The sequence below is a fragment of the Mastigoproctus giganteus genome, chromosome 5 (genome assembly GCF_048544385.1).
Source record: "Mastigoproctus giganteus isolate SK-2022 chromosome 5, ASM4854438v1, whole genome shotgun sequence".
NCBI classification, from domain to species: domain Eukaryota; kingdom Metazoa; phylum Arthropoda; class Arachnida; order Uropygi; family Thelyphonidae; genus Mastigoproctus; species Mastigoproctus giganteus.
In genome coordinates, this window is record NC_143579.1 from 60,901,881 (window position 1) to 60,928,098 (window position 26,218).

A 26,218-nucleotide genomic window follows, 5' to 3' on the forward strand; every position below is an offset into this window, starting at 1 on the left:
ATGATCACTCAGTGTATTTCATATTTATAAATGTTATTGGAAAGCAGGCGCATGAACAGTAGTGTTTATGAAAGTCCTTTCCTTAGTCATACAAGATTGTAATACAATCCTATTTAGTCATCCAACAATTAATCAGGTACAATCCTACATAACTTTTTCTTACACGAGTTGTTTCTAACTCCAACTCGCAACATTCATTTGGTCTACAAGACAATTCTTGTACCTGATTTCTAAGGTATTATTTGATGTAATTCATATTTCGATTTACTAGAATTTCATTTGCATTTTAAGTATATTTTTATAATGTTGAAAGACGTGAATTCTCATATTTTTCTTAGTTGGACAATTGTTTTGTATTATCTGCAGCTTTCCTTGATCGCATCGTTAAAATTATTCCCATGAGAATGATTCCGCAAAAATCTTGATTCCTCATTCTACTAGACACTCTCTTCATTTATAGAAACCTTGGCTTTATAAATTAATCTCTTACAAAATGTATTACTGTAGCATGTTTTAAATTTCGCCGCATGTTCATGGAAGTCAATATTGTCTTCCTTACTAAATGTAAGTTGGGATGCAAGCTACAATAAAGGTGCAGTCATTGCAAACAAGTCATTAATAAACTTCATTTTGAAAAATGGAAAAGTAGAAAAGTGCCTCTTGTTCAAATGACAGTCGAACATGTCTTACGCCATCCTTAAACCATTGCTTGCAACATCATTAGATAGTTCTGCAAGCAAAACTGTACCACTGCGTAAATATAAAGATGACCAACAAGCTTCCTCTTTTCTTCTAACTTTTGCATTCACGATCTCAAGAAACCTACCAGCATTCTAAATGCCTTATTTGATTTTTGCCTGAAGGAGATCGATATTTACTTAAACAGGCTTGATACCAGCACATCTTCAGTTCTGATGCTATCTCTCCAACTGTTATTACAGCCTGCACCCCAGAGTAACTGAGAAAACAGGCTGTAAGTGACCTGTACTTCCTCTATTACACTCTATTATTCCAATTGATGTGTTTCTTTCTACGTGGACAATTGTCTATGTTCAGCCCATCCCTAAAAATAGATACAAATGTTTGTCATTAGATTACTGTCCCTAGTGCCCTAAATTCAGCGTGAAAGGGCAGTGGTTTCAATCGTTATCCTCCCTTACCGTGGAGAAAAGGCCAAGGGTCGAATCCCATCTGGTGAGAAGGAAACATTGCTTTTTAACTCTGAAACTCGAATATATTGTCAAATGATTACTAATATCCGTGTCCTCTTGAAAGTTGTGTTAGTGGATATGTTTGAAAAGCTTCAGCAAACATTTCTATCTTACCTCAGCTTCCATATAATGTATATCCCACATTATGGACTATCTGACAGGTTCCTGGATAAAAGATGGCAACAAAATAATAAAAAGTGGTCTGTAGGAAGCCTTGGAAAAATGGGAGCAATTTTCTCGCCATTATTATGGAGCATTAATTCCAGTGTTAGCAGTTCTTCCTCCCTGTATTTTGTCTCATCTATGATGTCAAAATATTATATATTCAGCAACCTATCCAGTTCGGAATAACCATGAAAAACAAGTAATAATTGTATGGAGCCGGCTATCTATTGTCTGTAAATTACTTGTGTTCTAACTTCAGTGCCAGGTTTGCTTGTTTTTCATGGAAAGTACCAGTTTCTCAAAGGAAAGTATTTATTTGAAACAAGCTACCTCAGTATTCGGTACAAAAAAATTCTAGAAGCGTTCTACCTGTCATTCGAGTCCTCTTTTCTATTCGATCAGCACTCGCCATTGCGGACTAAGCCGCGGAGACCCTACACCATCCTTCCGTTTCACCTTTCAGTGCCACATATCGAAACTGTAATCACCCTACACATGTGAGAAGTCGGATCGCGTGCTCGGGTACTTTTCCTTCGCCCACACTGTAAACAAACTCCAGTACGTTTACTCCACCAAATGTCAGATCAATTTTATAATGTCGTGTGGACAATTGGAATAGTAATTTACTCCAGGACCTCAGTTGCAAAATGTTATAAATAAATTGAAGATAAAAAACCTTTTTAATTGATTAAAACAATTAAAAACAAATCTGCAGGCATGACTTAGAATTTCTCGAAAGAAAGATGGAAAATCCACCTTCGAATTTCCTTCGTTTTTTTCCTTCCTGCTCGTAGGTACGCAACATTCCTCTTTGTCAGTTCAATTTTCCAATAAAACAGAAGCAAAAATTTCTGAGTTATTTTTGAATTACTCAATTTGTATGAAATCTTTTCTGCGAGTCTAAAGAAATGTAAAGCTCAGTTGTAAATCCGTTGGGAATTTAAATATAAATCTCTGGAGGATGAAAGGGTTTAGTTTATTTCTGATTAAAACTTGATAAAACGCTCCATCGAGGCAGCAAGAAGGAAACAATAATTTTTAAGTATCCGGGCTCTTCCGATAACAGTAATTCTGTTTGCAGTTTCAAAACGAAAGCCGATATTATACTGCTACAAATAATAAGCTGAAACAACGCCTTAATGACGAAAATTGACTTAGGCCCTTCTTGTCATTTATGGACTCTTTGGAGCTTAATGCCCTGTTCATCGACCCACCTGAACTGCAACGGTTTCTTTACCAAAGCTAGTAACAAAAAAGGGTGTTTCTCTTCGCTGTTTTTTTAATCGAAGTAGCAGATAGTTGATTGTCCTCATGCAAAAACATGTACAGCTTACAACTTTTGGCAGAAGCAGCGACTAGACAAGAATATTAAGAGACTGAATCCAGACCACGTTTGCTTGGCCGGAAACACAAATTTAAATGCGTGATATCTTCTGCATCCTTAATTATATTAAAAGAGCATTTACAAGAATAATGAAGTGACCAATAAAACGGACCCATGCACCACAATGGAATTCAAATATTTTAGACACAAGGAATAGGCCTTATTTTTCGGAACAAAATCATAAATCCTCTTAATTCTATCCCCTCTAGGAAGTTACACCTCAATACAGTACACATTTCGGTAGACATACGAGTAGACATTACTTCTGCAAGCTGTGTACTCGTATAGTTTGTTTTTAATAGATGGTATCTCGTCCGGTTTCAATATATGATTATTTTTTAATAAAAATATGTATTTTTAAGCTAATTGCAAATAATAAAATGAGAGTTTATTTCCTTAATTTTAATAATCACTCAAGCAGCGTTGTAACTCACTTGGGCTCGTCGGTATTTGTTTTAAAAAAAGACGTTTTGAATTAGATCGTTTGAAAATTCAAGAAACGTTCTAGAATTCTCAAAACATCATTTGATCTTTTCAGTATCCATCGATCGTTTTGATATTTTGAGTATCCTTTGATCATTTTGTTCTTTTGAGTATCCCGTGATCCTATTGACCATTGAGTATCGTTTTGTTCTTTTGAGTATCCTTTGATCCTTTTGTTCTTTTGAGTATCCTTTGATCCTTTTGTTCTTTTGGGTATCCTTTGATCCTTTTGACCTTTGAGTATCCTTTGATTCTTTTGAGTTGAGTACATTATCAAATAAACTTTTGATATATACTCCATAATAGTTTATTTTAAGCATGCTAACAGAATTTGATAAATGCTTATGTTACCACTAATATTTTAATGTTCTTATTAAAAAAAAAGCTATCTGCAGTTCTGTGTGAGGATTGGTGTCAGTTTGGTGTGAGCCAGTTGAGCAAGTGGGTGATGGGGAAGGGAAGAAGAGAGATACAATGAGAGGATGATCAAAGCATTTGTGATGAGGTCAACCGCGTCAACGGCAAGGAGAGCGGTTGGATTTGCATCATATGTGAATCACATGATCGCAGAATAGAAGCATATGCTAGTGAGAACGCGGATAAAAAAAAGCAAGGGGCGAGAGGCAGCACGAGAAAATGGAGTAGAGACGAGGGTTAAAATTAATAAGTTGAATGTTGTGTAGAAGTGTTTCTAGCAGCTGGGAGCAATGTTAAGTCTCAGGAGAATTATAAAAAAATTTCCACTTGAACTTCATCATGAAAAACACAAAATCTTTTGATTTTTGTGAATTCCTTACCCCTTACTTTTTTTATATATATTTTATCATTGTCACAGATTATTTTTCCCCCAACAATTTTTCCAATCCACTCTAGATGGGAGGGACGTTTAATAGGCTATTCCATACTGTGGCCGAATTAGTCGGTACGAACGAAGTATATATATATATATATATATATATATATATATATCCAACAAAACAGGAAAATTGACCATAGAGTATATGCAATTTACACAATACACTGATGCCTTAGGCCTTAGTTTCCTCGGCACAAACAAGCACCACCCATCATTGTCAACTAAAATGCATGAAAAGCTCTCAGGAGAACCTCCAGTTAGCAGCTCCGAATATGGTAACAATATAAAAGAAATTGATCTAGTTCTTCGCCGGTCGAATGCATGTGGTATCATTAAGCACAGCCATGAGCCCAGCATTAATGCTGCCAGTCTTTTCTCAGACGCTTAGTCAGTAATTTATGTCTTTTGATGGAAAGATCTGGAGTTAAAAGTCGGTCAAGGCTAGGCGAACTTTTCTAGATTTTAACGCAGTTATGAGTTATTCGCTCTCGGGTGAAGGTCGTGGGACTGTCGACGTTACTGATCCAGGACGATTACCTGGCGCTGAAAGTCTCTCTGACATACAGAAAGAATCAACACCCAGTTCGCAGTAGTTTTCATCAACTGGATCCCTTAGTACTGAAGACTACACTGGTTCAGCGAGGATGGCTCATTAAGATGTTCTCAGGCAAATCTCTTTTTTCAGCAACGGCGATTGTAGTACCATGATACAGGTTGCACAGTAGAAATTCCTTTCCCCTAATCAAGAAGGTATACTGTTTCTTAAAACTAACCAACTAAACATGAAACTGTTATCTTTTGTTTGTACCCTACATAGACCAAGCTGTGCGCTTTAACCACAGGATTTCAATTTTTGTATAACTCTTTCACCATAAAAATTTTCCCTTTCACATTGTAAGCCATCATAGTGTTTAAGGGGTTAAAATGAAACAGTACGTAAGTTTCCAACATAAATTCCAAATATGGATCTAGAGTCTTAAATTTTCTGTTTGTGGACTGCTGGGATTTGATTTGATGGTAAGAAATCTCCGTGTATATTTCGATAGATTTACTCTGATTTGAAATAACAAAATATCTTCAAGATGATTACGTTGAATTATATCTTCGAATAAAAGAAACCAGAAAGTTTACCTCTTTGTCCATTAATTTTTCCTGGGAATTCAACAAGCTTATAAAAGTAAATCTAAGCAATACTGGCAGTGTGATATTATTTAATATTCCTAACAATAATGCCAAGTTTCGTAATATGTTTCTTATATATTTATGTAAAATAAATTGGTTTTATTACAATGTCATGGTGCAGGAAGGAGATAGGGGAGGCTGGTCTTAATTTACTTGAGTTACTCTAGACCAACTCGCGATCCTTGGCCAATGGTTGCTAGCCTGTGTTTTATGCAATAATAACAGGGTAAAATCTTTACATTTTTGGGTACTTTCTAAATTCTGCCTCTCACATATTTAATAACATTAAGTTCCAATGCGTATTACCCATGGAGCATCCGAATAAGTACATAAATTAAACTTGATAAAGCTTCAGTGAATTCTAACTTGCTCTTTGGAAAGTACGTGAATATTCCCTACGAGTCAGAAACTCAGCTTGCCTACTTCATTACGCCTTCTACTTCTAAAATTGCGCGCATGACACCCACTCTAACTGAGCAATCCTTTCTGGGAAGTCACATTACATTTAGAGAAAACTATGACATACCGAATAGATGACCAACCGCGTACTCTAAATTACAAATCCCGCATTCCACTGGTACAGTCTTCCAGATGTGAGATTTAGCGTTTACTTTTTTGGCGTGGACTTCTCCGTGGAAGTTGTCATTCGAATCCCGCTGTAGAGATTATGGAACCATCCGCCTTTCTGTACCAGGTGAGGGGAGCAAAATTATATAGAAACGCTCTTGAGATCCTAATTTGTACAGCGACGTGGAGGTACATGCTCACGGATGCCGTATCGATTTTCCCGCATTAGTATGCAAGCTATTTTTAACGAACCCTGATACCGTATCTTATATTTATGGTATGCTATCCGGATGAGAATTACTGCCAAAAAAAAAGTAAGAACGAAACATCATTGCCAAGGAAACTTTTCTGCATCAAGAGGAGATACGAATCTCTCTATAATAAGGAATTTGCTTTTCTTCACCACTTGCAATCCTTTGAGTCAATTTTAGCCCTTAGAATTACGAATGCATTTTATTTTGCCCCAATAGCTAATGACGTCTTTATAAATCCTCTCTTTGTTACTCTCTTGCAGCCCACACTTGCTGTTTTATCACATGTCGCCCGCCTGTAAAGCCTTGGCACATGCTGTATATCAGCAGGATGTAGGCAGTGATGCCCTCCTACTCACTGCCATATGCATGTCCCAGGTAACCGCGCAAACTTGCCTGCTTGCAATACGTACATTTACAAACCAGACGCGTTACCCTTGCACGTAGTGTATAGCCCAGCTACTTCTAGGCTTCCTTTTGTTTGCTATACTTAATATTCTTTTGTACATAATACTTCGTTAAGTATCAGTAATATTTTTTCTCCATTTCTCTTGTTTCGTAGATCGCTGAAACGTATGCCTTCCTCCCCCGGGAAGCGGTGACCCATTTCCTTATGTCATGTGCTGACTGTCAGAAGAGGATGCACCTAGCCGGTGAAGGATCGTGCTCTTCTACAGCTTGTGGCGGTAAAAGCAGTCACCATGGCAACGTTGATGGAGTCCAAAGAGATGAAAGTGCCGCAAGCAGCAGCTCTCCGGAACAAGGGGACGAGGTTACAGAACCACTAGAAATTGACTACAGTTTGCCTATAACGACCACCTATCTCAAACACATGCGCAGCCTGGGATACTCGGAGGAGGATGCCCTCAACCCAGACCGTGAGGTGAGTTTTGCTAGGCTCAGATGCTTTCTAATGATCTCATAGACCCCACTGAGTCCTGTTAGTCATCAGCCACCCTTCCGTTTGGGAATTGGAGACTCCTCGTCCTATGCCGGAAGTGACGTAGAATTAGGGATAAGGTTAGAGAATATTCTTAACGCTCCTGGGATTGCAGTGGTCGGTCGATGGAACCTCTGGTTTTTTAACGTCTAAGTTATCTTTGTTTATATATAAAAAAAGTGCAATTAAAAATATTCTTTTGTCTTTAATGTAGTATTTCCAGTGAATAGAATTTTTTTAAATATGTAGTCTTTTATGTTTCTCGAAGGCAGGTTTCGAGATGATTTTTTTATAATTCAAATAAGTGAAGAACTCGAGCTGAATCTTAAACTGCGCATATTAATGTACGAACTCTGGCGCATTGTAAAGCAGAACATCTCTTGTGTTATTTCCCAATTATGGGACAGCTTAATTTTATATTCCCAGCATGCTTTTGAGACTTAAAAGTATACTATAATGGCATTTATACAATCTATGATTGTCACACAGTTGATTCTTTCTCTCTCTGATTCGTCCCCTACGCTTTTCTCCTCCCCCATCACGTGTATGTGTGTTGGGGAGTTAACATTGAGGAACTGAAGCACTTTTTTTTCATCCTCACGTCCCATAAAAGTAGCTGTAAAGAAGTCATTTATCTTTGCGCGCCAAATTGTATGCCAGTACGTGCTCGGCCACACTAATGGTACGGTTATCATTTTCAGTTCACGGCGTATTGCCACATGTGACAGCGTTCTCGTGGTCACGTGCTCAGAAGAAGCGAGTGAAACTGGTCGAACCAACACCTCCTGGAATTTTGGAGATGGAAAAGGAAAAAAAAAACATTGGCGGTTGGCGAAGTACTCGGATGAGAAACACATGAATAATTTCAGATTATTTCGATGTTTGACTGGGAAAAGTTGGACATGTCAGTCCAAAAGGAACCGGGCGTGATTCGCGGCACACGCACTTCTTAAGACTATTCAAACTCTGAACCGTTCCATTGACTTGTTTATAAAGTTTACTCGAAGGTGATGTGCACGCATGTTTCAAATAATCCACAGAACTCAGTGAAGATATCTGGCATCAGATATACTTCATTTTGCCTTTCTTTCTTATAAATAAGCTTCCAAATAATTTTGGGGTCCAGCAGACTTTTGATTATTGTAAATTCAGCGAGTATATTTATATCATCATAACAATAATCCAATCATCTTTTATGGTATCCAAAAAACGTCAGCACGTTGATGAAAAATGTAGACGTATTGTGGTAACTTTAAATGAATGCAGTGTAGTGGAAAATGTGGGCACGATGGAAGCAAGCTAATCACAATGGGAGGAAGCAATAGGTCTGATTGTGTACCCAAATGTGGTATCCCGATTGTGGAGATAGGAGATGTACTCCGAAAGAGTTGTAAAAGGTTAGAGAAGGATCACAACACCACCACCACCAACGGATGATCGAAGACTGACCCTAGCCTAGCTGCCAGACAACACAGGGAGATGATAACAGAGTTTGTTGACCACTCACGCCGGAATATCTCTCCCGAACTGTATCCCGTAGGCTACTAGAAAGAGAGAGGAGGGGTGTCTGTATACAAGATGAGACATGATTTGTGTCCGTTTCACTTCATCACCGTTTCAACTCAGTGGTCCGATATGATGTTTAGGGATGAGCTCGCATTCAGTGTACAGTACGATTCTAGAGGGAAAGAATGGAAGGAGGCCCAAACCTACTCATAAATAACAAGGAATGAGACAGTTTATGGTGTCAGTTGCCTGGCAGGCATAATGTGAAATGCATCTACTGAACTGCACCATCAAGGAAGGAACTAAATCCTTGAAAATTCTTTAGTGGTGCAGTAGGCACTCTGTTCCTACTAATGGACGAAATGACTCTACTCCCTCCATCTAGCACAATTGATGAAGAATTTTCTTCTGGTTGAGGGTATTTTCAGAATGGAGTGGTGGATGTAGCATGCAGACATGAGTCTCATTGAACATGTCCCACAAGAACCCTTGAACACTCTTATTAACAGCGTGACATGCCGTGTGAGCATTTTATGGGTGTCACAGATGGTCATACTTTATCAAAAAATACAAACAAAAACGAGACCATGGTAATTCTAAGCCCATGAGAGGAAATGCAGCATCTTTTGTGTTACCACGTCTCGGATAAAAAAAATATATACGGTAAAATGCTCTTATTCCAATACAGTTCCGGTCTGTTATTTCCCTCCAGTTTTTAACTGTTTTAGGTACGGATTTTAATTTTTTTATGCTTCTTTTCCTATTTTTTCTGTTTATAAAAAAATCTGAATTGATTATGTTCTTGTTGTAACGCGTAAAGTTTGAAAATTTTAGCAAGAAATAAAAACATAAAATGTAAAAGTGTCTTTATATTTCAAAAGTACAAGTACTTTAAATCCAAAAGAAAATTTTGCACATCAGATTACATCACTCTGATATTTGTGCCCTGGGTGTGCATATTCTCATATATGAATTGCATCAGTAATTCATGTTTTTTTGAACCACAAATGCCATCATTTGGGCTTCAAAATGACCTGCCTTGTATGAATTTATTTTCACATCACTTCATCAAAAAAACAGACACTTGTGAAGTGTTTTCTATAGTTGTTGATCAGCGTATGATCGTCTTGCATCTTCTGAACTGACAGAATCACACAGTGGTGTGGTGTCAAGATGGGAATCAGCTTCCAAGGAATCGTATCCAGTGTAGGGGAACGCCAGGGTCATCTTAGCTCTTATACCTTACTACAAGGACAGACGTGGTACCATTACTAATACTTATGAAACACTAAACCACGTTGTGAATTCAGTAAATTTCAAGTTAAGTCTTGAAAGACAACGGGAATTTGTTGAATTTGTTGTTGAATTTACACCTCTCCTCTTAGCTGTTATTTAAAAATTATGAAGTGGAGGTGAGGTTGCTTGCCTGGGACTCGGGCTGGATCTCAATGCTATCCCCTCAGTGGGACAGATTCCCACACATCACATTTAACTATACATCACCTGCAGCACTGCCTTCCACAAGGAAAAACAGCAGAAAATTCCAAATAGCCTAAACAAATCAGCCTCATTAACCTCTCTTTATCAACTCGCCTCTTAATTTTCAAATTGCTAATCATCAGAAAGGAGATAAAATACTGAGGGGTCATCTAAGCTCTCATTTCAGCCTCATTTAAAAATGTTATGCAACAAAATCTTAAGCAATTTGTGGCTCCTTGGCCTGGCTTAGAGAAGGTGCTGCAGTACTAGCATTTGACTTGACTGTGGTTCTAGCCAACGTGACTGCTAAATATGACTTTTTTCTCTTCTGAATATCTTTGAAATCGCACCTTTGCGTGAACAGTGAAGGAAGCTCCATAAACAGCCTCAATAAACCCTTGATATTTGCTGAAAAGATATTAAAGAGCATTAGCCCCTCCCAAGGCCCGTTGAAATCCAATCAGTCTATTCTAAAGCAGCTTTTAGTGCGAGGTTGCCATCAATCAGATAAAAATCACAGCCTCTCATCGAAGTTGAGTAATGGTGTTTGTTGAGACGGACACACAAACAGACTTCGATAAATTATGTCCATCAACGATGATTTTAAAAATTGATTAAAAATAATCATCTCTTATACGCAGTCGTACTGAATTTTCCTTACCTTGTTCCCAGTAGACTTTAATGCTTTTCTTTGGTTCTTATCTCTCAATGTTTATTAAAAGTGACCACTTGTTAACACAATACATATTGTGTTAACAAGTGTTGGTCCGATAGATATGAAAATGAATCATCGTGCACCAGATTCAAAGCACAACTGTGTGTCGTTCGTGACTTATTAAAATAAACTCATAGACGTATAATGACAAAGGACACGAACATGGCAGCTCCATTTCACTCTCAGGTGCACCGACCTGTTAATTTGTTGTCAGTGCAAGGAAACTGAGTCTTTGACTCGTTTCGCTTCTCTTCCAGCAAACCCACGCACACCCCCTCCACTCACCTCCCCGTCCTGGCACGGGTGGGAGAGGTCTACCCCTGTTTCATCATGCAGCTTTGCATGACAGCTCACTCGCCCGTTTGCAGGACCCACGTGTGTGTGTGCGTGTGTGTGTCGCTTGGGCCAGCCAGTAAACTGGGAAAGTGGCACATCTAATTTGGAGCGCGTTTTGCTCCGGAGGTGGAGAAACGTTGGCACTGTATTGGGGCCACTTTGCCTTGATACCGTTACCATGACGACGCCCGGACGGATTTTCCAGGAAGTGTGTCCCTGAACCGAACACATCACAAACCCCAGCCAGTCTGCATTGCAGTAGCGTCCTTGGTGCGGTGACTGAGCGGTAGCCTGTAAGGGGGAAAAAAGAAAGAGAAAAGGGGGGGATTAAAAATAAGAAAACATCTTAGTTGCACGAGGGAGATTTTCGTATAGAAATCACTGACAAAGGTAAACAATAGCAAGTTTGTTGGGAACCTCTGACATTCTAAGAAATAAAATAAAAAGCATCCACGATATCTTGCTGGGTGTTAGACGCCACGTTTTTCATCCTGGATTGAACTTGGTCCATTATCTGAAACTAAAGTTCAATAATAAGAGAGAACATGGTAGAGCGGATTACCGAGCCAACCATAACGAACCTCTGGAAAGCATTATCTCTGCTGGAAGATATCAAGGACATGGTTAAATTCTTTCTGTTATTAGAACTGAGCAAAGAAAACGAGGTCCGGAATTTCTTCAGCCATGTTTATGAAGTCCTCACAATAATTTGTTCTGATTAGTAACCGGGTGGAATTAAGCGTTATAAGTTATTGCAGACCTGAATCGAAATGCTGAGCATTGCTTGCAAACTTTAAAAGAAATAAAATAACTCTATAATCAGTGGATTGTGGAGAAGAGATTTATTACTTTTAACTGAACAGATTTGTTCTTCGGTGCAAAAAATTCATATGGGTTTATAAAGCAGATAAGCAGAAAGAGCTCACATGCATTGAGAGACTCAGAACGACAGAATTCAATTGGTTGTTTGTTTTAGAAGGTACCAGATCACACGATCTTCATTGTGTTTGACGTCTGTGCAAGTGGTGTGTTCAAGGGCCGGTTTGAACGTTGTGCACGCTTAAAAACGAGGAATGACTGATTAAGGAAATCTCTGTTCCCTCTGTTTTGAGATCAGCCCAATCAAAGCGGCTTTAAGAAATACCCCAATCTCTAACGGATTTGAACCCAGATCCCTCCAAGCGAGTGGAACAAGTGGAGAATCCATTATATATCGGAGGACTACTGAATTGGACTGAAGGGACCATTTGCAGAGCGTATATTTAATCAAATTTATTATACTAAGATCAACTTATTGTCTCACTTTGTCTCTTTGTATCAACTTTTTAAGATTTTGCCATTCTTGACGTGTCCAGTAGTATAATCTCAGATTGTGTTTTACTTTGTATTGATAGAGAAGTGAAAATTTTAATTAAGATTCAATTGTGCTCTCTCTATGCACACAATTCCTATTGATTCTAACTACTATCGTATATAACTAACCATTACATTAACCTTTAGAAAAAGACAGAACGATAGTGTGCGTGTGTCTGTATGAGAGAGGGGGCGTGTTTCTTCAACATCCATATCTGACAAATTCCATGCTATTCATTCTCAACAATGCATTCTCACGAATGAATAGAAAGAAAGGTAAAATGGCAAATGAGCATTAGATCCAAATACTCCTCGCAAAGAACCGTTGTTGGGTTGCACGAAAACGAGACAGTGAGATGTTGAGGCAATTTCTTTGCAGTCTTCCGAATACCTATGATAATGTTGGAGAGCAATAAAGGAAACCAGGTACGCAAGCACGGACATAAATATGAATGAAATATAAATCAGACACATCATGCAGACAGCTACAGTGATGTTCAAATCAACAATAAGAAAGGCAGTGAGGGTTCTAACTCAATTACAATCCGCACTGGAAGCGAACATTACAAAAGATCAACTATGAGAAGACGTAGAAGAATTAGAGTAGTGAGATTCGTAATGTTTTTCTACACAGCCTTTGGTTTGTCTTTGGATATTTTGATGTATGGTACAGCTTAAAAGAAATTTCCATTTCTTTATTAGATTACGTTGTTTTCACCTCTGGTACATAACCGGCGTACCAACTACTCCATTCTCTTATTATACTTCGACCTCTGTAATTTTCCTTATACTTAATTCTGAAGCGTCATGAGCCAATAAGTTTCTATTTCTTTGGGAACTTTTTACAAGGAATTTTATCGGTAAAATTTCTATTCCAGTTCCGTTTGTTCTTTCTTGGTTTTTCTAAGGATTACTTTCTTTGTTTCTATTTCGATAAACAATAGAAAGTTTTATATGATATTCCGTATACATGAATGGAGAGAAAAAGGCCAAAGGGTTCATTGAAAATCGACTGTCATATTTTTCAACCTAATTTAGATGAAATGAAAGTGTAGATCAACGTGAAAAATCATTGTTTATATACTGAATAATACAGGTAGTGAACAGAATAATGGAAACACACATCAATATGAAGTTTTAATATTATTTTATTTATTTCTGGCATGCAGTAAAAGTTGACTACCTAGAAAAATTCGACCTTATTAATACCAAAAGTGAGTATGGTGTTGGACCATCTTATGCGGCCAGAATGGCATGGATATGATGTGGTGTGGAATCTTCAGAAATGTCCTACAAGGATCTTGTAATTTTGCAAGCTCCTTGTAGGATAAATTCATGCAGGTTAGTTGGTGGCAGAAACCTCATTAAGTACTTCTCCAGAAACTCCCGTAAACGTTCTATGGTTATTGTTGTTGTAATGGAGTTTTAGGAGCATCGACAACTAATACCATATTGCTCCGTATATACTGTCTGTAAACCTTACGTTCTATGGGATTGATGTCAAATGAATGGAAGAGCTACGGCAATGGATAAAGATCGCGATCTTTGGGTCACTGCTGGACAATATGAACTCAATAAAATGTAACATTGTCATCCTAGACGGAAAGAAATATAGCTTGGTCCAGCGAAATGGACGTATGGAATATTATGAGTGGCTGGTGCAGAGCAATCCGGCAATAATATTCAGCTTCATACCGCTCCTTTCTGACAATTTTATGAAAACCGATTGCTCAGGATCCACATTTAATTCTGCACACACTTGTTCTGTCATTTCTCTTGTGCTGTGCTTCACAGTCGAACCTAACGATCGCGCAGCCTTGTTGTGCATTGTTGGCCATTGTTACAGTTCGAAAATGAAGTCCTCCCATCTTTCAACCAAGCATGCCTAAAGCATTTTCGAAACAATTCCACGTGATATGTTACTGAGTCCTGCCCTTTTTTTTTTTATCACAGATGTTCCTGCAAACAAAATTACAGCGCGTTCGAAATCACCATCAGACCTCGATAACTTGGAACCACTGTAGGGTAGCTATGTTCGCACACAACAGTGGAGTCTCAGCCCAACCTGCTGATGGGAAGCAATCTGCATGTGGCCTCTGATTTGCATACATGTCGGGCCGTGATATTCAAGTTGCCATTAATTCTGTCCACCATCTATATTTCGTGAAGGCTTTAACTAGAAAATGTGCTCAACTTCTTCCCATGAATGTGGTATCAAATTAAAACTCCTGATCTTTAAGATGTCTACTGGTGCATCTTAAAAAACGTACAAAAATTTTCTCTCAGAAAATTTTTGTAATTCATTTCGTTACATCATGAATTATCCGATTCTTTACATATTAAAATATTCAAAAATTGAAGTATCTGGCATCAAATTATATTGTGGAAGACACTATAATTTGTGGTGCTTAGGATCGTCAAGCAATTTACATTTGTGGTCAGCGTATCATGCGAGATAATTTTTTTTCTACTGATATTTTCTTGTTTCAAGTTCAATACGTTAGAATTTCAATGTTCACATCACTTACCTTTTCAGTTCGCATGATTTCATTACAGTCAACTCAATAAATAGTGGCAATCAAATGATAAACTCCGTTCAATGATACTTAAATGGTTTCAAACCAATATCTGTCTCATATGTTCTGGTTGTCATGGAGCTGCCACATGAAAGGTCCACAGCAGTCAGATCCCATCTCCATCTCTACCTCTTCTTAGCCCTCTCCTCCAGCCGAGAACAACGATCATCCTCTGTCAAATCATACAACATCCCAACTCCTTCCTCTCGATCTCTTGTCCCATCACTTTACTTTCAATTACATTTATACCCTCCCCCTCAGTAATATCAATAGAATTGCATTTAAACCCGCTCTCCTCAATATCCAATCAAATTTTTATTTCTTTTCTCTATAGTCTTTATCATACATCTATTTATTCCTTTACAATGCTTCTTCATTTCCAACCCAATCTGTCTAGCCCACCGCACACCCACATCTCAAAAGTTTCAATTATTGTAACGTCCTCTTTGCTTAGTGCTCATATCTAAACTCCTTAACGAATAACACACTTTAACTTTCAACTAACCTCTTTCTTAACTCGATATCCATTTCTCCTGTACATGTCTGCTTCCTCTTCTCGAATGCTATTTTACCCCTGTGCAAAGTTTATTTTCTGCCATTCCACCCTCCTTCTGGGTTTCTCCTTCCGTCCCTATTGCCCCATTTACTATTACATCTACACATATATATTGAACGATGTTGGGGAGAGTCAACATCGTTGTCTTACCCCTCTACTTATTTCTGTTTTCCCTGTATAAACCCCCCGCCCACACACACACACATAAATAACGTGAGAGGAGATTATAGATATCTGCAGATGAAGAGGAGGGCTGAGGATAGGGAGATATGGAGAAGCAGTTCAGTGTATGTGAAGTGAAGACCTACTGTTGGCAGAACATCGAGCCCAATACAGTTCCTCTCTCTCTCTCTCTCTCTCTCTCTCTCGTCAGTCAATTCATTAATATAGTCTATCAAATGCTTTCTTTAAATCCAAAAAAAAAACAAAAACTTAACAATGCTAATTTCCATCCCTCTCTTACTCTTCTTATAACTTCCTCCTCAGTGAGGATTTCGACCTGGAAAACCGAAATAGCAACTTGAAATGCCTCAACTCTTTGCTGTCACTATTTGACACTATTTAGTAGCTTTTTCGTTGCTTTCCGTGCCTTGGGAGAAAAGGCAAACTCCCGATCAGGGACGTTAAAAACGAAAAAAAATGACAATACAGCAAGAAATGGAGCTGTTGTTTGAAAAGAGAAGAAAGACTTAGCTTAGCTAGGCATCCCTGGTTCGCATGCTCTGTACTCACAAACAATGAGTCTTTGAAGCCAAACAGATCTTGTATAAATGAGTAAAATGCATAAAAATCTTTATTCAAAGTAAGCACGCTCAATTATATAAGAGGACCAAGAGAACTTAAACCACAGGCGGCCATAGGCAAAGGCCTATGGTATACAACTTCTTAATATGACACCAATACTACAACTCCTTTCTTTGTGTTGAGATCCCCCCCCCTTTGAGTATTCCACTATTTTTGGCTCTATTTTTGGTTCTGCTGACACCATTAGCTAGCATCTTCAACTAGGATTGGTTGGAATGTTGTCAGTCATGTTTATTCTTCTACTCTACAAACGTAGCCAGTGTTCTAGAATCTTTTCAACTCCTACACGAAATTTTTGTTCACTGAAAACCATCTGTGACTGGTCAGCTTCCATCCTGTCTATCACACTCCATTTTCAGGTAAATGTCTCCGCTGGGACTCTCCCGAGAGTAGGAATACACGCTCTTTCAGCATTCATCTTTTATCCGGTACGAAGCAGCAATGGGCTCTAGATGTGATCTGATGGCACTCAAGTTTAAAGCGAATTTCTATATATATAAAAAAACAGAATGCATGATTTCTCGGAGTCACTTGATATGCCCTAATTTTTTTGGATTTCGCAGTGCTAAACTTATACCAGATAAACAGGAGGTTTTAACTTTATTCTGTATAAAAAAGGAATCTGAAAATAAAAACCAGATTATTCGGTAAATTGAAGGAATTTACCTTTCCACAGTTTCCTTTTTTGAAAAATATCTAAGTAGAGCACATTAGGGATCTACTAATAGTGTGTATTTGATATTATTTCCAAGGTAATGATCTCTTCTCATGCAGCTCAATCCTTCACGAATTAGCGCTCTTCTGCTTCTGGACTATGCCACAAGCAGAGGAAATAGAAGTTCTTGGTAATTCCACTCTGAAACCCAAGTAAAAGCGTGATCAACTTAAATGTCAAATAAGTGCTAGCGATATTATTTGTATTTGATTGTACAGTATTCAATATCTGGCACATGCTCTCATAAGTTTCCCTTTTTTTTCTTTTTTTTTTTTTATGAAAACCCCAAACACGAGAGGTATTAGAACCTATAGTACTTAGTACGTGCATGGGTTAAAAGTTGAAAAGATGAAAGAAGATACTTGTTGACATTAGACTTTAATTTCTGTAGACTGTAATTTTCAGGAAATACGTATGAAGGAAGGTTGTTCCAGAAAACGGCAGTTGAATGAATAAACGAGGAAGATGAAAAGTTCGTCCTGTGAGTTTCAAGTTGGACAGTAAATGGAGGTTGGTGGGTGGCGGCACGTGTTCGGACTGCTTTGAAAGAGAGATCGGGAATTATAGAAGCCAATTCAGAAGAACAGTGCCCATGGAAGTATCTGTAGAAGAGGCATGCAGAAGAAACAGTACGTCTATGAGAAAGCGAGTGGAGAGACTCTGTTAGAGATGAATCATTAATTAACCTAACTGCCCTCTTCTGAATTGAATCTAGAAGTCTGAATCCGCCCTACCATTGTTCCCACCACCCCAGATGTGGGAACAATATTCCATGGTAGGGCGGATTTGCGATTTGTACAGAGTGAACGGCTGTTTGGAAGAAAAGTAACGCCGAGAGCGAAAGAGGAAACCAAGTTTTTTAGACGCAGAGGAAGCAGTATTTGTAATGTGCTTGTGCCAAGAGAGATTAGAAGTCAGGGTAATCCCCAAAAGAGATATATCATTTTGCCTAGAAATCGGAGTGTCACTAAAGATAAGCATAGGAGCAGAAGAATCCTTTTAGCGAGATATAAGACAAGGCTGAGTTCTAGAAGGGTTGAAATCAACTAAGTTGTCTTTGCCCCACTGGAGAATTACCTGAAGATCGGCATTTAAGGAATTGGTAGCAGATTTTCGAGAAGTTGAAGCTAATTGAGCAGGAGAAGGTTTCTCAAAATGGAAAGTGGAATGCAATGTGCTATCACCGGCAAAACTATGGATAGGATTTCCAGTCAATGGAAGAAGGTCATTGATATACAAGAGGAAAAGATTGGGGGAAAGAACTGAACCTTGGGGGACACTGGCATTAGTGGAGAAGTTATAAGACAGAGAGCCATCTACCATCACCCTCAGTGAGCGATCAGAGAGAAAACTGGATAACCGATTACAAAAAACAGTTGGCAAACCATAAGATGGAAACTTGTTTAGAAGACCTTTATGCCAAACACGATCGAAAGCCTTTGAAATGTCAAGAGCAACCGCTTGTGTTTCACCAAACTTTTCCATTGAATTTGTCCATAAATGGGTAACATAAGCCAGAATATCACCAGTGGATCGACACTAACGGAATCCTTACTGGCGATCGTTGATCAGACGGAAAGTTTCTAGGTGGTTTAAGAGTTGGCGGTTAATTGATTTCTCCATTACTTTAGAAAGACTAGAAGTAATTGCAGTGGGACGATAACTGGATGTGAGGGACTTGTCACCTTTTTAGGAACTGGCTGGATATGAGCAAATTTCAAAGCAGAAGAAAAAAACACCTTTGGAATAAGAAAGTGAAAAAAGGCGGCAAAGAACAGGAGTAAGTTCAGGAGACAGGTTTTGAGAACAAGTGGAGAACTATCATCGCGACCTGGAGCTTTCTTAGCATCAAGATTGGTCAAAATCCTTCTGACATCCTTTTGACGGAAGACCACAGGAGGCATTGAATGGAGCGTGTTGGGAATGGTGGGAGGTGTTTTACCAAGAACATTAATACATGAGTTGGAAGAAAAATGGGATGCTAGCAGGTCAGCTTTATCCTTGGCTGAAGTGACAACAGAACCATCTGGTTTTGGCAGAGGTGAGAGCAGAGATGGGCAAAAGTTGCAGCCAATAGTTTTGGCCAGAGACCAGAATGCTCGGCTACCATTAGGGCAAGAAGCAAGTTTTCTACTCTTAGCCTGTTCAAAATCTAGTTTGGAATGATTAATGGCTGCTTTACAATTGTTACGAGCTTTGATGTAGGCAGAAAATGAAACTGAAGAATTGGAAACAAGCCAATTACGATATGCAACGTTCTTCTCTTGAACAGCCTTAGCACATTTATTGGAAAACCAAAGTTTAGATGAAGGACGAGATTTTAAAGTGGAGTGTGGAATAAACGATTCCATGCCTACAAGAATAATTTCACTGACATGATCTGAGCAAACGTTGACATCAGAAGTTTTGAAACAGTAATCCGACCAAGGGAAAGAAGAAAACAAATCTCTCAGATCATCCTATTTTGCATTCTTGTAATGCCAAACAATACGAGGTTGGAAATAGCCACGAGATAAAGGCTCCATTGGAGAAGAGACAATCACCAAGTTGTGATCTGAGGTACCTGAAGGACCACTCACTTCGACCGTGTACTTAGAAGGGTTGTTTGTGAGAAAAAGAAATGATCTTCAGATATTGAAGATTGTAGTGGTTCCATTATGTAACCAACCTGCTTTTACACTTCCTTCAGCTGAATCAATGAATAATTGAAATTCTTCCGCTTTATGTTCACACCCATTTTTTCCATCAGCGTATTCAGACAGACATACACATACAGAGGAATCCTGCGCACCAAAAATGCAATAGTTTTTTATTTCTTTCTAAATACAGGAATCTTTGAACCATCAGTTAACAGATTCCATTTTTTTAGTCTTGATCTTAGAGGTTTATGCCTGTTATTCAAAAAATTTAAATCATATTAAGCTCACTTTGCCCAATTAGGTTTGGTTCTTTTCTACTCTGTGGGATGTCACAGAAATAGCAGTCTTCATGATGGCTTCATGAAAGCATGTCACGCCATATCGTGACATGCTGTCCTTTCATCTATTCAATATGGTTTATCTAACATGATATGCAGCATACATGTGGTGTCCAACTTCTCTCTCGATTTCCCAAGTTGAATTTTGATTTTTATGTAGTTTAATCAACTTTTTGTGGATTCCCAGCTAAAATGTATACAGGGTGTCTCAAAAATATTGGTACAAACGTTTAGGGGAGGTAGATAACATCTAAAGGAATGTGAATCGCATAGGAACACACAACCGGAAACGTCACGGGAAAGTAGTAGCAGAGGTACAAGAAGCAGAAATGACACAAGATAGTAATTAGTGGCAAACATTTATTTGACATAATATTAACAATGGAGTAGGAGATGTATGCGTTTCATGATGTTACAACAGATACTCGAAGGTTCCACCATGAGACGCGATGCATGCGTGACACCGCGCGCAGTATGGATTGGCGGACACAGTCGAACACACCTGGAGTTTCTTTGACAGTAGCAACAGCGCAGACGAGTCTCGCCACCAGATTTATTTCCGTCTCCACAGGCGATTCATACACGATAGGTTTGAGTCCCCCCCCACAGAAAGAAATCAAGGCTCGATAAACCAGGTGAGCGTGGGGGCCAGCAACAGGTTCACCACGGCCAATCCATCGACGCCCAACTCGCCTGTTCAAATGGTCACGAACACACACCTTCCATAATGGGCAGGCGCCCCGTCATGTTGAAACCAAATGTTGCGTCTCACATTTGCTGGAATATCCTCAAGTAACCCTGGTACAACTTGTTCAAGAAAGATCCGATATTTAGCGGAGTTCATGCGGGATGGTAACAGGTATAGGCCGAATAAGCAGTCACCGACCATACCTGCCCACACATTTATTGTGAAGCGATGAGCGCACACCGTTTGGGTTGTCGTGAGCCCACACATGAGCATTGTGCTGATTGAATAAGCCTTCCCGAATGAAATAAGCCTCATCCGTTAACAAAACATAGGCTGGAAAATTCAAGTCTTGAACACGTTCTTGGAGAAATCACTGCGCAAAAGCCACACGTGCAGGATGATCTTGGGGGAGCAGTAACTGAACCTTTTGGAGATGAAAGGGGGTGTAAGGAATCGTCGTGCCAGACACGCTGTACACTGCAACGAGACACTCCTATGGCAGAGGCAACGGCACGTGTGCTGGTAGTAAGATTATTCTGGACGGCATTCAACACACTTTCTTCTACGGCGGGAGTTCGCGTCGAACATGGTCTGCCCGCACTACTCCTGTTACCTCTAAATGACCCATAAACGCACAAATTTTGATGCACACGCGCAAACAAACGGTGGTCTGGTACATGTCTGTCTGGGAAGCGTTCTCTATAAATTGGTTGAGCGGCTCATCCATTGCCCTCTGCTAATCCATACGCTAAGTGCATGTCTGCCAGCTCACAGTTCGTATATCGATGCATACTCTTTGTGCGGCGACTACTGCTTGAATGAGTAAACCAGAAATTTCCCTCTCACGAACTGATGAACAGCACTGTGTACTGACTTACGGTGACATTTCCGGTTATGGGTTCCTATGCGATTCACATTGCTTTAGATGTTACCTACCTCCCCTAAACGTTTGTACCGATATTTTTGAGACACCCTGTATACATTCATACGTATTGTCAGTCTCAATAACGTCTTAAAATCATATCTACAGTAAATAAATAATAAAATGAATTAAACTATATATACTATGACACTCTTGTATTTTATGATATATTAATTTGGATCAGTGGCACAATGTACAATTTGTTGCATATAGCCTAAAATGAGGTGGAAAGAAGGATCAGGATTCGCAGTTCTATTATTTAAACTACTGCAAGGAATTGATTCTTCGAACTAGTCGTGCGTGAACAGTGAGTTTGTAAGTCTGACCTGATGATTTTCCTTATGCTTCAGAATTTCGTGTTGGAGTCTTTGTTAGAAAGAAACATCAGCATATTTTACTTTAAGATAAACACCAAAACGAATTTGGGGAGCCTCAATTCAACAGTCTGAATAATTGGAGCAAATTTGGTCTACTCTCATTCTCCCTATGAATTTTCACCTTAGAAAATGCATTTATATCTGATTTGCTCGAAAGAACTTTAGGTCCATTATATTCACCATATTTATTAAATACCGTGAACTTTATCCATTTCTGTAGTTATGGAATGGTAAAGTGATGGTTAATTAACTATTGGATACTAGAACACCATGCATCTCCAATGTTGCACTACAAAATCGATCATGAACCTCGAATGAATAGGCAACAGTGAATAGTAGACGCGTTTTTCCCTCGAAATATATATTTTGTGAGGGTGCTGTGTGTACTTATGATTAAGAATATACATCAGATTCTTGATTAATATTATTCTTTTACTGTTTAAAAATGCAGAATATGAATTAATTGTGCACTGTCTTAAAGACAATTTCTTGCCTAATCATAAAATGTGTGCATAGTATATTTTTTCGCTTTTATGTATGTATGGTGATCAAATAAAGAAAATGTTTTATTATTCCTTAATCGAGCTTAATGTTTCAATAATTTCAACACCGAAAGAAAGAAGAGAAAAGTCTATTTCTCACTACTGCTTGTTTTTAAAAATTACTAGAATGGCTGTAGTGTGTGTACATCACTAACAAAGCAATAAAAAGTAGTATTCAGCCATCAGTTTAAAAAATTGAGACGTAGAATATTTGAAGGACAACAAAAGCGACCTCTGGAAGATTGTGCAAGAAAAATTCACTTTAAATTCCACAAGCATTTCGCGTAATGTTAAATGAATGTTGGATTTACAGAAGGGTACAATTTAATTATCAACTTCTTCAAGATTATTGAGTCTCTCATTCAATATTGATGGATAAGGACAATGACTTATTTCCTGTGCCCGAACAGAAAGGTCAGTCTAATTTCATTTATGTATTAAACAGTATTTGTTAATCTTAATTTTGTCCTGCAGTTCTTAAGTTGTAGAATTAAACGCTTCCATCATGGCGGGTACAAGATAGAATAAACGTTATTTAGCTGAGAAGAGGTTTCTATCTTATAATCATGAGCTTCAATTAGATTTATAGCTCTCATAATTCAGTTTTCGTAGTAAATGTTAAACGAGATAGTAATTCCAATCAAGCCTCTTACGAGAAACAGTGCCAGTCATTGAAAGGCGCCTCAATGTCCAGTCACAATCGAATTTCTCATAATATATGCGGTTGGCTACCCGTAGTGTATTCCCATGTTTCTGGAATAAACCATTTTGAAGCTGAAGTCCACCTTGTCTTAATGGGACCACGTTTACTGGGTGTAAGACGATTCTTCGGACGAAAGTATTGTGTGAATATGCTGGATCACTAATTAACCAAGCTGGAACTTGCTGGATCACTAATTTACCATGCTGGATCACTATTTTGCCATTTACTGTAAGGCATGTTAAAAATTTGCATTTACAGTCTCGCCTTGTACCCTGAATTCCCCTCCAAATTGTCCTCTACCAAATTGACACAGATAGCGAACTGTCATGCGCCGAATTGACGTAGAACCTGTTTTAATCTAATTTCACCGGGAAGGGGAGAGTGTCATTATCGAGAATACATTTCACCCTAATACCAAATATTTTTCAGGTCCTCGTGTACGCTCAACCCTTTCAAAACAAGATGAGCGATATTAATTACAGTGACAGTTTCTGTTGCATGCAAAGCACGTATTGAAAATATTCACTGAGGTTGTGTTCAGCTTATCACACTTGTTAAAAGATAAAGCACGTAAAAGATAAACTCGTGTCCACTCCAGCCTCGTATCTGTCCATACGTTTTAGTAAATCCAGAGGACAATTACAGATATCTGCAAAAAGTAAAAAAATTATTTTCTTCCCCAACTTAACTCCTCATCATTCCTAACGTAAAAGTGCAGATAATGTAAAATAGAAAATGCTGACACTCCCGACGATGAAGGGTCATCACAACACCGATCGAAAACCCGACTGTCGGCGCAGTGATAATGTTCCGGGCGACAGCGCCTGTCTGCTGCGAGGCAAAGTCACTTTTATTGGGTGTAAATTAAGGAAACTGTTAGTGGGGGCTACACCAGCATGATTTATCAGTCAATCAATTGGGCCTAATGCACGAACTCTGGTGAAAAGGCGACAAAAATTGAGAAATGTCTGTTAACAAGTTCACGTTCCATCTGCATGACCTACATTGTGATCGCACACACTTGTTGATCCGTAGACTGCAGTTCTATTGATTCCAACGTGTCGCCCGTTTCCAAGTCAACGACTAATGCTGCCCGAAGACAACTTTTGTGCGCCAGCCCTGTGAGACACGTTCCACGTCATTGATTAGTGTAGCCAAACGTTCAGATGTTTCCACGATGAAAGGATATTCATCGGAAGGCATTCTGGTCCTGATTAACCTCTGTATACGACAGCTTATGGTCGGTGACATTGCATGCATGAGCACCAACACGCGCACACACCCGTCCACTGCTTTATTCTAAATTTTTCATGGGAAATCGTTGTTATCAAAATGAGATTAAGGCTGTTTTCATAGCTCTTTACGTTTACCACTCTTAATGACTGTTAACCATATTAGAATGAGACTTTTGGAAACTGATGAGATTATTATTATATAATTTAGAAACAAAATCCACCGGGGTTGTTTCAAAACTTCATTTGCCTAATACAGTAATGTAATTAATTGAGCTTTGATACAGACCAAATGACTCTGAGAAGCACGACAAGAAATCTCTTTAGGCAGATTGAATGGGCTAGAACCTACGACTGTCTCATTCTGGATGACCAACTTACCTCTTAGAATACGTGGACCGGAAATATTGTTACAGCTTTTGGAATAAACTCTTTGCTTGCTACTTATCTCAGCATGTCCGAGAGAGTACAAGGGATGCTAATATCCTAGGGATCTTACTAATGAACCTAAAATCTTCTGTATGTAAAGAATCCCTAGGTGGTACAAGGTAGAGGTGAGCGCTTCGATTTCTACAGAAGAGACTATAATGGAATGTGATATTTCTTAGGCTCGATTAAATAGAGAGAACATGGTGTCAAATTCAAATATGCTATGGGAAATATTCAAGGGATTTATCCTCGAATTGTGTAAGCGCAAGATTCTAAAATGGATGACGAAGGAGGTTGAGTTTGACTGCGAAAAAGGAGTAAACATGGGATAGTTATGGACAATGTGTGATTCCGATTCGTATGAGCATTGTAAGAGAATATGTAACAAAAAACCAATGGTAGGGTAAGACCGGCGAAAACAGAGTACGATAAAGCCCAGCAGAAATGGCAGATGAGTTGAACAGATACTGTTCCTCACAGAAAGCTGATCATAAACTAGAAGCAGTTATTGGCAAGATCCTACAGTGGATTGCAGGCTGTCAAAAGACAGGAAGCAGGGGTTGTCATAAATGGTCAGTCTTTAGGGTGGACCAATGTAGCAAATGGGATCCCTCAGAGTTCGATGTCCGTGTCCCCTCTTATTTCTATATTGACGATGGTATCCATAGTAAGCTATTGAAGTTTGATTTGAAGGGTGGTGGGAAGAATGGTTGAGAATTCGAGCCAGGCTGCATATACTGTATGTCCCAAAAATTGGCAATTAAAATTGAATGCTTTAAAATGCAAGATTTGGGACACAAATCCTAGAGTCTTCCATAGGCTGCGGGGAGGTGAGTGGTTCAAGACAAATAACTGCTATTCAATCTGACACGAAATTTCCCATGCCATGTAAACAGGCGGCTAGAAAGGCACACAGTGTCATATCCATGATTTGCAGTACCTTTACTAGTAGGGAGAAGAACATAATTATCCCTCGGTACAAAACTATGAAAAAAGGGGTAATAATGTATTCAGAGTATTTTCAGGTGTGGAGACCGCACCTAAAAAACAACTTCTGGAGAGGGTTCAAAGAAAGGCAAGCAGATCGATAATGAGTGCAAATCAATGCACATACGAAGAACGGCTTGGAAGGTGTGACAAAGTTTGATAACCAGACGTCTAAGGGATGATCTGGTTGAGGTGTATAAGGGGACACAAATATAAAATCTCGGGTAATAAAAGAAGACTGGATTTCACGAAGCTCATGTACTGGCAGGGAATTGTCGAACA

General features: G+C 38.8%; 1 protein-coding gene across 1 annotated transcript in view; it reads left to right on the plus strand.

Moving 5' to 3' along the window:
* Window positions 1–26,218, plus strand: part of LOC150085441 (nucleolar protein 4-like) — a 152,996-nt gene that overhangs the window by 111,323 nt on the left and 15,455 nt on the right. The window contains exon 3 of the mRNA XM_090373248.1: window positions 6,662–6,982. Within this exon, the coding sequence (XP_090229374.1) occupies window positions 6,662–6,982 (321 nt within the window). The remainder of the gene's footprint in view (window positions 1–6,661; window positions 6,983–26,218) is intronic.